Source organism: Ochlerotatus camptorhynchus, unplaced genomic scaffold, assembly GCF_037179485.1.
Source record: "Ochlerotatus camptorhynchus isolate MF236.1 unplaced genomic scaffold, CSIRO-AGI_Acam_v1.1 ptg000137l, whole genome shotgun sequence".
Taxonomy (NCBI): Eukaryota; Metazoa; Arthropoda; class Insecta; order Diptera; family Culicidae; genus Ochlerotatus; species Ochlerotatus camptorhynchus.
Genome location: NW_027040627.1, coordinates 168775 through 182572, shown reverse-complemented (window position 1 = coordinate 182572; position 13798 = coordinate 168775). Strand labels below are relative to the sequence as shown.

General features: G+C 36.9%; 1 protein-coding gene across 1 annotated transcript in view; it reads right to left on the bottom strand.

Annotated features, from left to right (window-relative positions):
• The window catches only part of LOC135700494 (NADP-dependent malic enzyme-like), a 69273-nt gene that overhangs the window by 44706 nt on the left and 10769 nt on the right, over positions 1-13798 (bottom strand). Inside the window, exon 2 of the mRNA XM_065221029.1 lies at positions 11866-12145. Within this exon, the coding sequence (XP_065077101.1) occupies positions 11866-11909 (44 nt within the window). The 5' untranslated portion in view covers positions 11910-12145. The remainder of the gene's footprint in view (positions 1-11865; positions 12146-13798) is intronic.

The window sequence follows — 13798 nt, the reverse complement described above, 5'->3', positions numbered from 1 at the left end:
TGCCATTAAAAAGCATAGAACTTCCCATCAAATGTTTTCACAATGATCTAATGTGTTCATGTAACTTCCCTTACGTTTCCTAAATTTGCATTGACATTGCTGAAGTTTTCGGAAATTGCCTGAGTTTCTCCTTTATAATTTCAGCAAATTCATTGAAATTAATTGGTCTGTCCTGATGCTCTCTGAGCTTCACTAAAGTTCCAAAAAAACAATTAAATTTACCTGAAGTTCTTTAGACTTGTGAAGTTTCCAAAATATTTATGATGTTTCCTTAAGTTCATTGGAGTTTGCTGGACTTTTCTGAAATTTTCGGGTTTTCAAATTTTAACAGAATTGAATGAAACTGCCTTTAATTTATCGAAACTTACATAAAAGTCTGGACTTTTCTGAAGTTTCAGAACTTCTTAAATGTGCCGGCAGCTAGTGTGGATCCGCAATAAAAATCTGATAGCATCCTTGAAGTTCCGGGAAAGTAATAACAAAACTGGCGAGAGAAGATGAAAGAATCATTCGAGCGAAGGCTAAAGAAGCTTCCAAGGTAAGGTGGAAGAAAATTCCAGGAAAAGTTGGATGAAACTTCAGGAAGTTTAAAAATGCATAAAAACTTCCGGAAGTTAAATAATGTTTTAAATACATGTTTCGATTCCCTAGGAATAACCGGAAAGAGCCATCGACTATTTCTCGATTGATGGGTGAGGAAATGCAAACATTAATCGAAAGATAAGGCATCTTTAGAGATGATTGTTTAGAATTTTGAAGGCACAAAAATAAGGTGTATTCAAAAAGATACAAGTCTCTCACAAAAAAATTCTCCAAAATTCGAGCACGGGCAGGCAATAATAATTTTGATTATTTAAAAAAAACGGTATAAATCTGTATAAAATCTTAAAAATCGGTATTCTGAGGAACCTTATCTGTATATCGGTATCTATTCTGGAAATCGGTGAATCGGTATATCTGGCAACGCTGACTAAGAGATGTTTCTCATTGGAACTGACAGCTAGAAATCTAGAGTGTGTGAGTGATCTGGTGTTAATTAATTAATGGTGCTGAATGTAAACATAAACAAAGCAGAAATTCATGTGAGAATAAATTGCCAGTTCAACTGTGATCTGTCAAAAGTTCTTGGTAAACAAAAAAGTCAGCTGATCGCAACTGCCTCGTGGACAGCCATATACAGGGTGCGTGACGATTTTTTGCAGTAAATGGCATATTTGAGAAAAAATACACCAGTTAGTTATTCTTGCAATGAATTTTGTGCGATTTATTTTGTTTCGCAACATATGGAAGTTGTAAGTAAATTTATTAAAAAAAAATGCCTTCCTTTTCGACGACTGTAGTTAGACGCTTCCGGAAACTGCAGTATGCACGTTTCAAAATTTTTCGATTCATAGATGTCATCACTGCCTTGATTTTAGCTTTTAGCGACTTAAGTGTGGTGTGAGGGGTTCTATTGGTATCCCGTTTGACGACGCCCTATACAAAATAATCCAACGGATTGATATCGGGACTGCTTGGGGGCTAAATTTCTTCCTCAAATTTTACGAAATATTTTCCGTAAGCCATTTCTGTGCTATATTAGCAGTATGAGCAGGTGCTCCGTCTTATCACTTTCCCAAGCCTTTTTTGATATTATACACTGTTCTTTCAGACACATTTACCGACCGAATTATTTCTTTCATGCATACTCCGGCGCGCAACAAAGCGACAACGGCTGACAGATTGCTCTCTTGTTTCTACATCTTTACGTTTACTCAACATTGTTTGTTTAAATCTTACACCTAACAGTATAAGCTATCCAGTGCTGCCAAATATATCTAAATCATGATGCACAAGCATGAGAAATTACTATTTGAAATTTACTGCAAAAATTCGTCACGCACCCTGTAAGTTACTCTTGAGTAAATTGCATATTCTCAAATTTACGTGAATTAAACTTAATTTTAGGTAGAATATACTAAAAAGTAAGTATTTTTTTGCTGGTGCTACTATATGCTATTTACTCAAGTTTGGGTTATTGGGCTGAACCCCAAAGTACTTAATTTTGGGCAGTTTTTCGTCTCCGTGTAGACTATTATGTAATATCCGCCTACTAAGGTGTATGTATGTTGATGTTTCTTTATTAAGGTGTCTCTCACTCCAAGGCTGGTTTGTCTCCGGAGATTTATGTTGTAATACCAAGGGGTACTCCGCACACCAATCTTGGGTCAAAGTGTGCCGCAGATGTGCCGATTGTGCCGGTCATAGAGCAAGCAGCGATTTTTTGTAAAATGCGAATATTATGGTATATTTGGCACCCCGGTATTTCTGACAGCTTGAATGTTTGCAATCGCAACGGCCCCGAACATGTCGAATATCGTACTCGATAAGAATTACTTCTACCAACGAAAAAAACGCCTCTACGCCAACTGGAAGGAACCATAGTTTTCGCATGATGATTCACTGCAGAAGGGGGACTACATCCTGACGGCGATCGGCGTAGACGAGGAAACCATCTACAGAAAATCCACTTCGCTGCACTACTGGCTGCTGGGATACGAGCTGACCGATACGATTACGGTGCTGTGCGAAAAGTCCATCTTTTTTCCTGACCAGCAAGAAAAAGGTCGACTTCTTGAATCAGACCGAGAAGGCCAGTGAGGAGGCCATTCCGTCGGTGAAGCTGTTGGTTCGGGATAAGAACGACAAAGACAAGGCTAATTTTGAAAAACTACTGGAGGCTATCAAGGGATCCAAGGATGGTAAAACGTTGGGCGTCTTTGCCAAGGACAACTTCCCGGGTGAATTCTGTGAATCGTGGTGAGCCTTCGTCAAGGACAAGAGTTTCAACACGGTGGACATCAGCGTCCCAATCGGGTACATCATGTGCTCCAAGCAGGACTCCGAGGTTATCACCATCAAGAAGGCCGGCCTTGTAACGGTAGACGTGTTCGACAAGTATCTCAAGGATCACATCATGGAGATTATCGTTGCTGATAAGAAAGTAAAACATGCCAAACTGTCGTGTTATCCAGTCGGTTGGCAATTACACCTTGAAGTTCAGTTCTTTCAGGACAAGAACTATCTGCACTTCGAATCGATCATCTGTGCACTGGATGCGCATTAAAAGTCCTACTGCTCCAATGTCGTCCAAACGTTGCTGGTCAATCCGACGGAAACGATTCAGAAGCACTACACCTTTCTGATAAATCTTGAAGAGCAACTGCTGAAGGTGATGATTCCGGGCAAGAAACGCTCGGAGGTTTTCGACGTCGGAATGGATTATGCCAAGAAGGAGCATCCCAAGCTAAGACGTTCGGTTTTGCCATTGGGTTGGAGTTACGGGAGAAATCGATCTTAGTACATTAACCAGTGAAATCCGGTTAAAAAATTGTTGGTTGGGTTAGGTTGAACGGAAGTAATAAAAAGTTGGGTTAGGTTGAATGGAAGTAATAAAAACTTCATGTGATTGTGCCGTGTAGCAGCAAATCACCAGCCCTCGGTCCATTGGTCATCTACCAAACCAAACTTATTTGAACAATACCGAACTACTTTTCACGATACAATCATACGGAATTTTTATTGCTGCCACTCAACCTAATTAACATACATTTTGTTTTATCATGTTACAAAAATCGAAAACCATTTATTCTATCTCGTATAAGATGACACATATCCGAAAATAAAACTACTCTTTTACTTAATTCTAATTTAACAGAAATCTCACTTTATTTTTACATACGTCTCATTGGTGTTAAGCATAGCATATCCATCATTGCCCCAGTAGTTGGAACAGGAGTTCTTGATTAGTCAGTAATCTTCTCCTTTGAGTTTTCCGTATCCAACCACCACCACTGCATGATCCAAACCATCCAAATTGTTCTTGCATTCCGGTTTGTAGTACACTCCATTTGAGTACTACACAGCAAAAAATTAATTTTGATATCACATCAAAGTGGATGCACTACAATCATGTCGAAAATTTCATGTAATTTTTATGACCACATAAATAAACAAATGCAGTAAAAGCAGCGTAATGTCAGTTCATGCATTGTAATAATGATAATTTTGTCCTTTTTAGCAAGTAATATTACACCATATTTTCGACATGATTGTAGTGCATCCACTTTGACGTGATATCAAAATTATTTTTTTGCTGTGTAGCTGAAACATTTGTGACCAGCATCGATAGTAATCGACAGCCCTCGGAAGCATACGTTTTAAATTTAACTGTCAACCGAGAATTGAACTACTGGTCTGGGTTCCTCTAAAGTCAAACAGCAACTAATGTTGTGAACAACTTCAATGACAGCTGTTCAGCAGTGCTCCCACGTTATTTATTGAACAAACCAATGCCTACGAGATTGTATCGAAGGTGTGCCGATGGATGTGCCCAAGCTGTGTCGAATCTAATTTCGGCACACTTTGCTGAGTGGCATAACCCGTTGTGAAATACGAATGTGGTGGAACGTGTGGAACGCATATTTACAACAGTGTTGCCAGATCTAAAGATTTACCGATATTGAAAAAATGGAAAACAGCAGATTCGTTTAACGACTGTAAGTCGATATCAAACCATTTTTGAATTAAAGATTAAGACTTCCGGATTATAAAAAACCTTCACCCGGTGATTCAAAATGACAGCTTCCAGTTTTCGGAAACCATCAAATACCTTACAATATGCATACTTTTAAAATGGGGAGGACATGTAGCATGTGACCATTTAGAAATTCAAGATGGTCACTTCCGATTTTTGGAAAACCCTAAAATACCTTAAAATATGCATGTTTTCTGAATATAAATAACATGTAGAGGCCGGAAATTGTTGTCTGATTATTTATAATTCAAGGCGGCAACTTCCGGTTTACGGAAAATCCTCAAATACCTTACAACATGCATATTTTGTGAATATAAATAGCATATAGAGGCCTCAACATGTCGTTCTTATACCAGGTATTTCAGGGTTTTCCGTAAACAAAAACTCACCATCTTGGATTCCAAAATGGTCAGATAACGATTTCCGGCCTTTACACGTCATCCACATTCTGAATATATGCTTATTGTAAGGTATTTGAGGGTTCTCCGTGCATCGGGTGACGCCATCTTGGATTCCAAAATGGTCAGACAACGATTTCCGGTCTTTACACATCATCTTCATTCCAAGATATGCATATTGTAAGGTATTTGAGGGTTTTCCGTAATTTGGAAGCCGCCATTTTAGATTCCAAAAAGATGAGACAGTGGACTTCGGCCTCGTTTTCATGACGAAAATATGCATATTGTATGCTATTTAAGAGTTTTTTTTTTCAAACCGGAAGTCACCATCTTGGATTCCAAAATAGCCAGACAAAGATCTTCGGCCTCTACACGTCACCTCCATATCCAAAAATATGCAATTGTATGATATTTGAGGGTTTCCGTAAACCGGAAATAGCCTTCTTTGATTCCAAACTGGGCAGGCACTGATTTCCAGCCTCTACTCATTCTGGTCTTCATTCCGCAAATAAGCATATTGAAAGGTATTGAAGGGTTTTCCGTCAACCGGAAGTTGCCATCTTATAATCACCATCTTGCATTCCAATGTTATCAGACAACGATTGTAGAGGCTGGAATGTTGAAATGCAAGATGGTGACTTCCGGTTTACGGAAAACTCCTCAAACTCCTTACAATATGCATATTTTCGGAATGAGGACGAAAAAATTTTCCTTTCCGAAAATATGCAGTTACGTGGCAGACAATTCCCAAAAATCACTTGCTTTGATGATTCAACTTTGAGAGTTCAACTACCAGGATGTAGTGATGAGTGTGATGACTTCTCACCCCAGCAGGCCTGGGTTCAATACAAGTTTGTGCCGTCGGGATGTTCTGAGGCATAACATCTCTAATCACGCCTTCCTTCGGGGAAGTAAAGCCGTTGGTCCCCGGTTCATTAGTTGATGGGTTGATAGGTAGGGTCCAAGTGTGGGAGCTGTCTCCCTGGCGTCGGTAGCGATCGACGGAAACAAAATCAAGAAGAAGAAAAATCACCCACGTGTCTGCAGGCTGCACTAAAGCCCTACAGTATAAGTATGGACGCCTGTCAAAAGATGTTACAATCGAACCGTCAAATGCACCGCTTTGCTCGATTGAAACAGCTTTTTCAGTTTTGTGGTGACAGTCGTCCATACCTTAACTAGAGGGCTTTAGACTGCACTACTACATTGATACGTCACTCTAGGATACGCACACCAGCTTAATTTCATCTTACACTCACACACATGCGTCATTTCTCGCCAAGTGTCCGAGGCAAGTGAAATTTACCTCTTCCAGTTTAGGCCAAATTTGGAGGATATGTTTATTTTGGTCTTACTTTTAAGAATCCAAATTTTTGGGGCGATCGTAGACGATCCACTAAAAATTCATGAATGGTTTAGTTGGATAATTAAACTTATGTTTGGCAACATATTATATTCTTTTTAACTTGATTTAATGTTTCTTGCTTAAAAACATTTGAAACAGTAGGCGAGAAAAATCATATCTCTTACTTGGAAGAGCGCGCAAAAAGAAAATTGAAAACATATTTTTATCTCACTATTTCTGATTTTATTTGCTTCAAAATGCTGTATCTCAGGAAATACGTAAATTATTTTTTGTCAATAAGTGTTTCTGATGTAAAAAAGGATGAGGAACATGATATTGCTGTCAGATTGTAAATATAAATACATCCATTCTGAGAAAATTGCGTTTTAAGTTTTTAAACACATACATAAAATATTTGGCAACACTGTACAAAAATAGCAAATTCATATTTAGATTCTTTGTCTAATTTTCTCATAAAAACACTGTATGATTTTAATTGTACCTTTACATGTTCCGTAGATAAAAGAAAGTAGTGCTTTCTTGAAAATCACGAAAAATAGAAAATGCTCTTCTTGGACCGAAAGGTGCATCCATAGACAAACAGACATAACACATTTAATATTTTTCAATATAAAACATCGTCGCTAAAACACTACCGCCATCTGTTGAGTATACTGTGATGGGTAGTACGCTGAATAGATAACGGTAGTGTGTAAACGTCAAACGCAAGGGAATTGACTATGCGCACCACAGGTGGCGTTACTACCAACAAAAAACATTTAAATTGACCGTTAAATGCGTATTCGATGAACACCTTGCGAGTGTTGTCCGTTTGTCTGTGGTGCATCAATCGTCCTAAAAATTTGGATTCTTAAAAGTTAGACTAAAATAAACATCCCCTCCAAATTTGGTGTAATTTGTAAGAGGTCAATTACACGTTTGAATTGTTCTCTCGGTCACGTGGCGCGGAATGCATTCATATGCGTTCATGCTCAATCGCAGGCGCAGTATATTTTTTAAAGAGCTTTTTCATCGATTTTCGTTTCTGCAAATTTTGACTGAACGGCATCAATGGCTGGCACCAGAGAAAATTTTATAAAAAGAGTCCCGCCAAGAGTGAAGCCAGAAGTACCAATCGAACTGTTAAGCGAGGTACCAAACAAGCAAAGTAAATAAACATTATTTTTTCCATAGCCAGTGAACTACAAGTACTGCATTCATTACTGACAATATTTTAGTAATTTTAGATGAAAAACATTTCTTCGCTTTATTTAGTACATTGTGGTGTTTATAAGTTATACAAAGCACTTGTTTGCAGTTCTGCGATTTGTGATTGTCATTGACATACTTTCGCGCGATATTGACAAAATTGTTTTTCACATAGTCACTGACAAAAATTGATCTGGTAACAATAAGTGTAATTTCGTGCATTCTATGTCACATTATTGTTATCCAAGCAGTTCAGGACGAAGATGCTTGTTCACTTTAATGGCTCAATGTAATTGTTTTGCTCAAGTCATTTATTTTCGTTACAAACTTGACTAACAAAAAAAATCTCCACATGTTTGTCACTGACAACATTGTCACTGATAATCGACATGGTTTGCCTTGTGATGAGTGTTAGCTCAAATGAGTGACCAAAGCAGAATTTTGAATATCGCCGTTTATTTTGGATATTTTGCAGCACTGCTTGTTTGAACATTTTCCAGGTTCTATAATTGTTTTTGTCTCCCACAAGCTCCGTTTCGACATGAAATTTTTCACTTCTGAATGATACTAACGCAAAAAATCTGGTTGCCGTTTACTCTGACGGAAAATAAATCACAAACAGTGCTGCTTGTTCTTAACATTTTCTCTTGGCGGGACTCTTATTATAACAGCGACTCTGGCTGACACAGGGCAGAGTAAAACTGTCAACGAGTATTTTGAGTGCATCTTGGAACTCTCCTTTCATTTCACCTAGAGTCTGAAGTTCCTCAGAACTAATTTGGAAGGAATCCTCATTTTCAAAAAAAAAAGTCATCCTGTAATATTTTTCTTTCAATTCAAGTGAAATTATTCCTAGCTGTGCTGTAAATTCTCAAAATCAATTGAACATTTTTGATGAAAATGAGAAAAGCAGCTATCCGCTATCAAAGGGAACCTCCTTCGAATGGGTGAAAACAGTTGCTTAGTCAATTGACGACTCAATTGACAGTGACGATGAGCTTCGAATGAGAAAGGGGTTCTTAAAATTATGGTCATGTGAGAATTCGTTTTCACAGAATTGATTGAATGGTTGTATTGGTTCATCTTCAATCGAATGATATGAAAATTAACAGCACTGATTCCTGGAGAACCTTGAAAATTCACATCAAATTAATTCAGTAACGATCATAGGTTTTGCAAATTTTGCACGGCCCACAATTTATTTGAAATCTGGGTTCTTGGAATGTTTGTTATGTCCATAGCTTTGAATATATTTGTCACTCCAGTTTCTTGAAAATTTCTCCGAATTTGATTTCATTTGGTGAACATTAGGCCAAAGATTTAAATAAATAGTCTAAGTTTGCAAATTGTAAAAATTATCCATGTTCCAGAAACTTAAAAAAAACATAATTCAAACCTAAGAATTTACGATATTACTGAAGATATAAAAAATATAAAAATGTCAATTCCCTCCAGGATTATGATGTACAAAGTAAGATAAAGTAGACTGTCGATATTAAAGAATATTTAAAAATTCATGAGAAAGTTTGCTGACGTCTACAATAGATTATATTCTAAAAAAATAACTTGATAAAGGAATTGGAAAATTTTCTGAGAATTCTAGATTTTGCAGTTTTTCTCATTTTTCCCAAGTTTTTTAGGATTTAACAAATAATAGACATCCTGTTATTTTTTACCTGATGCTTCTAATAGGGTCTTGGGGGACCGAAGCCCCTCGACATTCTAGATAATCATTCGATTCTTGATTCGGCAACTGAAAAGCCACTGCAGATTTAGGTGGAATGATATGTTTTGAGACTGAAATTGAAACTTTAGACTAAAAGTCTCTTCTACAAAGTTGTTCCTTATAGTTAGGCCCTCATTTTTATGACAATGAGTTCTAGGGTGGTTCTTATTATCATTAAAATCAAAAATCTAACTTTTTTGTTTGAATAAATTAAGGTATACATTCTTTGGCAAAGTTATAGTTGAACTAATTTCAAGCAACTTTGTTGAAAACAACTTTTTTGTATCTCTTAAATTGGCCGATTTAGAGCTATTTTCTTGAATTGAGTAAGGGTGGTGCTAAAAAAAACAGTTATTTTGCTCTAGTTTTCTTATTTCAAATTTCTCAGCAAAGGTGGCTTTAAAAGACTTTTAGATCTTTAGAAGGCGCAAAATTTCTCATGAAAGTCATTTTCTATAGACTTTTAATACTCTTTAAGGCGAATGTTTTATAGCGAAATTTGTTGCCTAATAGCTCTAAATCGGCCAATTTAAGAGACACAAAAAAGTTGTTTTCAACAAAGTTGCTTGAAATTAGCTCAGCTATAACTTTGCCCAAGAATATATACCTTAATTTATTCAAACAAAAAAGTTAGATTTTTGATTTTAATGATAATAAGAACCACCCTAGAATTCAATGTCATAATAATTAGCACCTAACTATAAGGAACAACTTTGTACAAGAGTCTTTTAGTCTAAAGTTTCAATTTCAGGCTCAAAACATATCATTCCGCCTAAATCTGCATTCTGGACCACTGTGCATGTTTTATTTAATTGCGAAAATAATCTTTAAAATTAAAAAAAAAAAAATACGTTTAGCCCATAACCACCTGAATGGTCATGCAGTCTTATGAACAAAACAAAACTGGAACTAGCTGTTTTATAGAAATGCGAATAAAAAATGATAGAAAGAGAAAATTTTTATTTTTAGGAACACCCTAATTAAAAACTTTAAAATTCCTCTAACTCTGCTATACGAAGTGCTAGATGAACGATGTCTTCGGCAAAGTTACTTCCAAAACCAATATGGGCCAAACTGAGTCAAATTTGTTTATAGTTAAAAGACCTACAACAATCAACATTAAGCAGAAATTGAGGACACTAGTTGAAGAATTTGTTTGGAACTTTACCATAGAATTTCAAATTTTTCATGAAAATGTAGGCTACCTTGCTTTATATGCCCATACATCATTCATACATATTTCTCAATTGTGAAACACCTTGGGCTTTAATGAAATAAAATAATTCAGTGCAAACCGGTACAACAGGAATAACATTTTTCACCCTAAAAAATCCTCTATTAGACATATAATCGATCCCTCCGTCTCCAGCATGGTTTTGCTTTGTAGCCAAACATTCACCGACTGAACTAAGGGAGAATCCACTGAACTAGACATGGCAATTCAACCTTTAGAAAGTCAACCAAACAAAACGCTCTCATCCAACTGATCAGTCTGTAATCAGTACGATAGTGATCTCAATCTCGATCAGTAGATCTATCACGTGCTCTAACCCGTCGTGCGCTACGTGGTCCTTTATTATGGCTTGCGGTGACGTTTTTATTATACACTCTAGCGTCAGTGTCAGTATTACTTTTCTATCAAGGGCGAAGGTCGAGAGAACGTCGCAACCGTCGTTTTCCGCCGCTTAATACAATTAATGAAATAATGGTTCGATTTACGGCTGATCTTGAAACTATACTTTTATAGCAGTTACGCAACTGCCACTGGGCGTCGCCGTCTTGTCTAAAGTTCAAATGGAACAACATTCCGGTTCCAGAAAACAGACTGACATTTAAGTTGACCTGGAAATTCCTTTGCTCAACAGGCTTGAACATAGCTTACCATAATAGTGAAAACTGCATGTTACATTCAAGGAATTTTAGCACCTTAGCTGCTGCTAAAATACCTTTACTGTTATACGGTTTCCTCTAGTAGACCGTGTAGCATTCAACGCACTATGTCTCAATCTCAATAAGTCAATATATTATGCTCGATCTTTTCAAGGATAACCGAGAGTACGCAGTGCGCTGCTGACAATCGTGATCTTGTTTAATTTTCCATTGAGATACCTAGCAGGTGAAACGGCGCTTTTTATACTGTTCATGTTAAAATAATAAATTATTCGCCAGTCGATTCCAAGACCACAGGGATGTTGTGTCATAGGTCATGTGATTCTCGCACTGAATTATGAGCGGGCATGGAAGGAAAGACCCAATTTTTGGAACAGTTGAATTTTCATACAGGAGTACATGTTAGGTCATTTCTGACTTCACCATATTCATATGATGTTAAGAAAATCCAACTCTCACTGTAACTTTAAAGCAGTCTCGCGAAAGACAAAACAATCAGGGTAAGTTGTGAGTTAATAAGCCTTCAACCTTGCCTTTCAAAACAATTCACATATGGATCACAGCGGCGTGGGGGAGATCTCAACAGCCATAACACACGTATTAGTTTGAATTATTGTTCAAAATTTGATTTGTCACTTTTTCAACCCTAACCCTAACTACCTTTACGCAACTAGGAAGTAAATTTTGGCTAATGACTTTATTAAGAAGCGGTTTTACTCACCCGGGTATTGGAGATTTGGAATTGTCTGAGCATGCGTTTCCCATGGTTGCCAGTGACTGGTTGCTTCGATCGGTAGGAGTAGATGCCTGCTGGTAAAATTAATTTGATTGTTCACTTCCACTCTGTCTAGTAGGCTAATGATACACTTCCACGGTGCCGGACCTAATTGGTCGGTTTTTGTTTACTCTTGCCTCGAGTATGTCACTACCGGATGCTTGTTTGAATGACACTGTTCTAGATTTAGTAGACCGATCGCGTTGTCTCCTTTGAGCGTCAACAACTGGAAAAGGTTGCACACCGGTTGTATTAATCAAATTGGAATACGGAAGTCGGCGGGGGAACGCCAGTGGTGTGATTGTGATGTCAACTTCACATTTTGGATAGTTTGTTTATGAATTGATTTGTTGGTCATAAATGATAGGGATCCAAATTAAGGCCTTGGTAGGAAATTGTATGTATATTTTGATAAATCTATCGTTGTTGATGACAGCCTATTAATACGCAGGGCGGTTAGAAACATCCTTAAAATGATTTCTTCTAGGGATTTTTTGTATCAAAAGTTAACATGCTAGAAAAACTTTTGTGATGGGCATTTTTGAATCAAAACCTCTATTGGCATTTTTTTTATTATGCACGCTTTTTCTAATGGCCATCAAGGAAATATGAAAAAATTTGGAAGTTATTTTGATGTAGATTAAAAAAAAATGTAAATTTTATTATTTTTTTTTCAATTTTCTCTAGAATAATTGCACAATTAAAAATTTGTTAAGTTGCGATGGAATTTAATTTTTTAAATTAAGCGCATTTCAATGCAATATTTTCAACATTGAAAGCACTATAAATATGCAAATACAGGTATGATATAATTCTAAAAACACGAAATAGCGGCTCATAAGACCAACTCATGGATCATACATAAATGACTTATCATTTGACAAGGAGGTTAGGCTTGCAAAATTTGTGACCGGACATGTATTTGGTGTATGAAAATGCGCCACAAGGGGCGAAGGCGAGGTCTTAAATTCTAGCTGAACATTGCATTAGGTCCTAAGTAACATTGACAGATTCTCTTCCTCAACTTCCTCTTTGCATTCTTACGGCCATGTAAAGACTTTCCCAGGTTTTTTCAGCAGATCGATAAAAGAAGCTTTTATCTAGCATCTAATATGACTATAACATATCACGAAACGATTCTATGCTCAAGTTATTAAAGAAAGAGAAAGTCGACGAAAAGAATCGATCAATGTTACTTAGGACGTAATGCAATGTTTAGCTTGAATTGGCCATATATTTGCATATTTCATGGTCGTAAGCTCCAACTGGTAGTATCTTCGGATTAAATCCCGATCAAGGCTGTCCGGCTGCTTTGATGTCCACATCAGAGTTAATCAACACGATTCTAAGCAATCACTTTGCAGATCATCAAAACAGAAACGTTTAATTAAAAGTTAATCCAAGTTGGAGCTTATCGCCATCAAAGTATGATCGCTTAAGGGCTGTGCATTAACTACGTAGACAGTTTTTTGGGATTCTTGACCCCCCTCTCCTCCATAGACAATTGTGCATAAACAATTTTTAAAATTTGTATGGGCCGTGGATAATTGCCACCTAAAATGTCTACGTACACAGCTAAAAACAAGTAGTGTAAATTTCCGTTACTATGATGCACATAAATGGAGCGTCATAAATCATACAAATTTACATTATAAATCGTGTAGATTTATGAGACATGTCATGCAATATTCCATATATTGTATGCAACTTTCCACCTTTGTTTGCAACATTTCTTGCAAGCTGCTAGTTTACGTGAAAAGGAAGTTTACATGCATGAATGTTTGCATGAATGGATGTTTACATCACCAGTAAAATTCAGATTTTTTAGTGTGTAGTTAATGAACAGAAACGTCAAAAAATTCTCAATCCGAGATCTTCA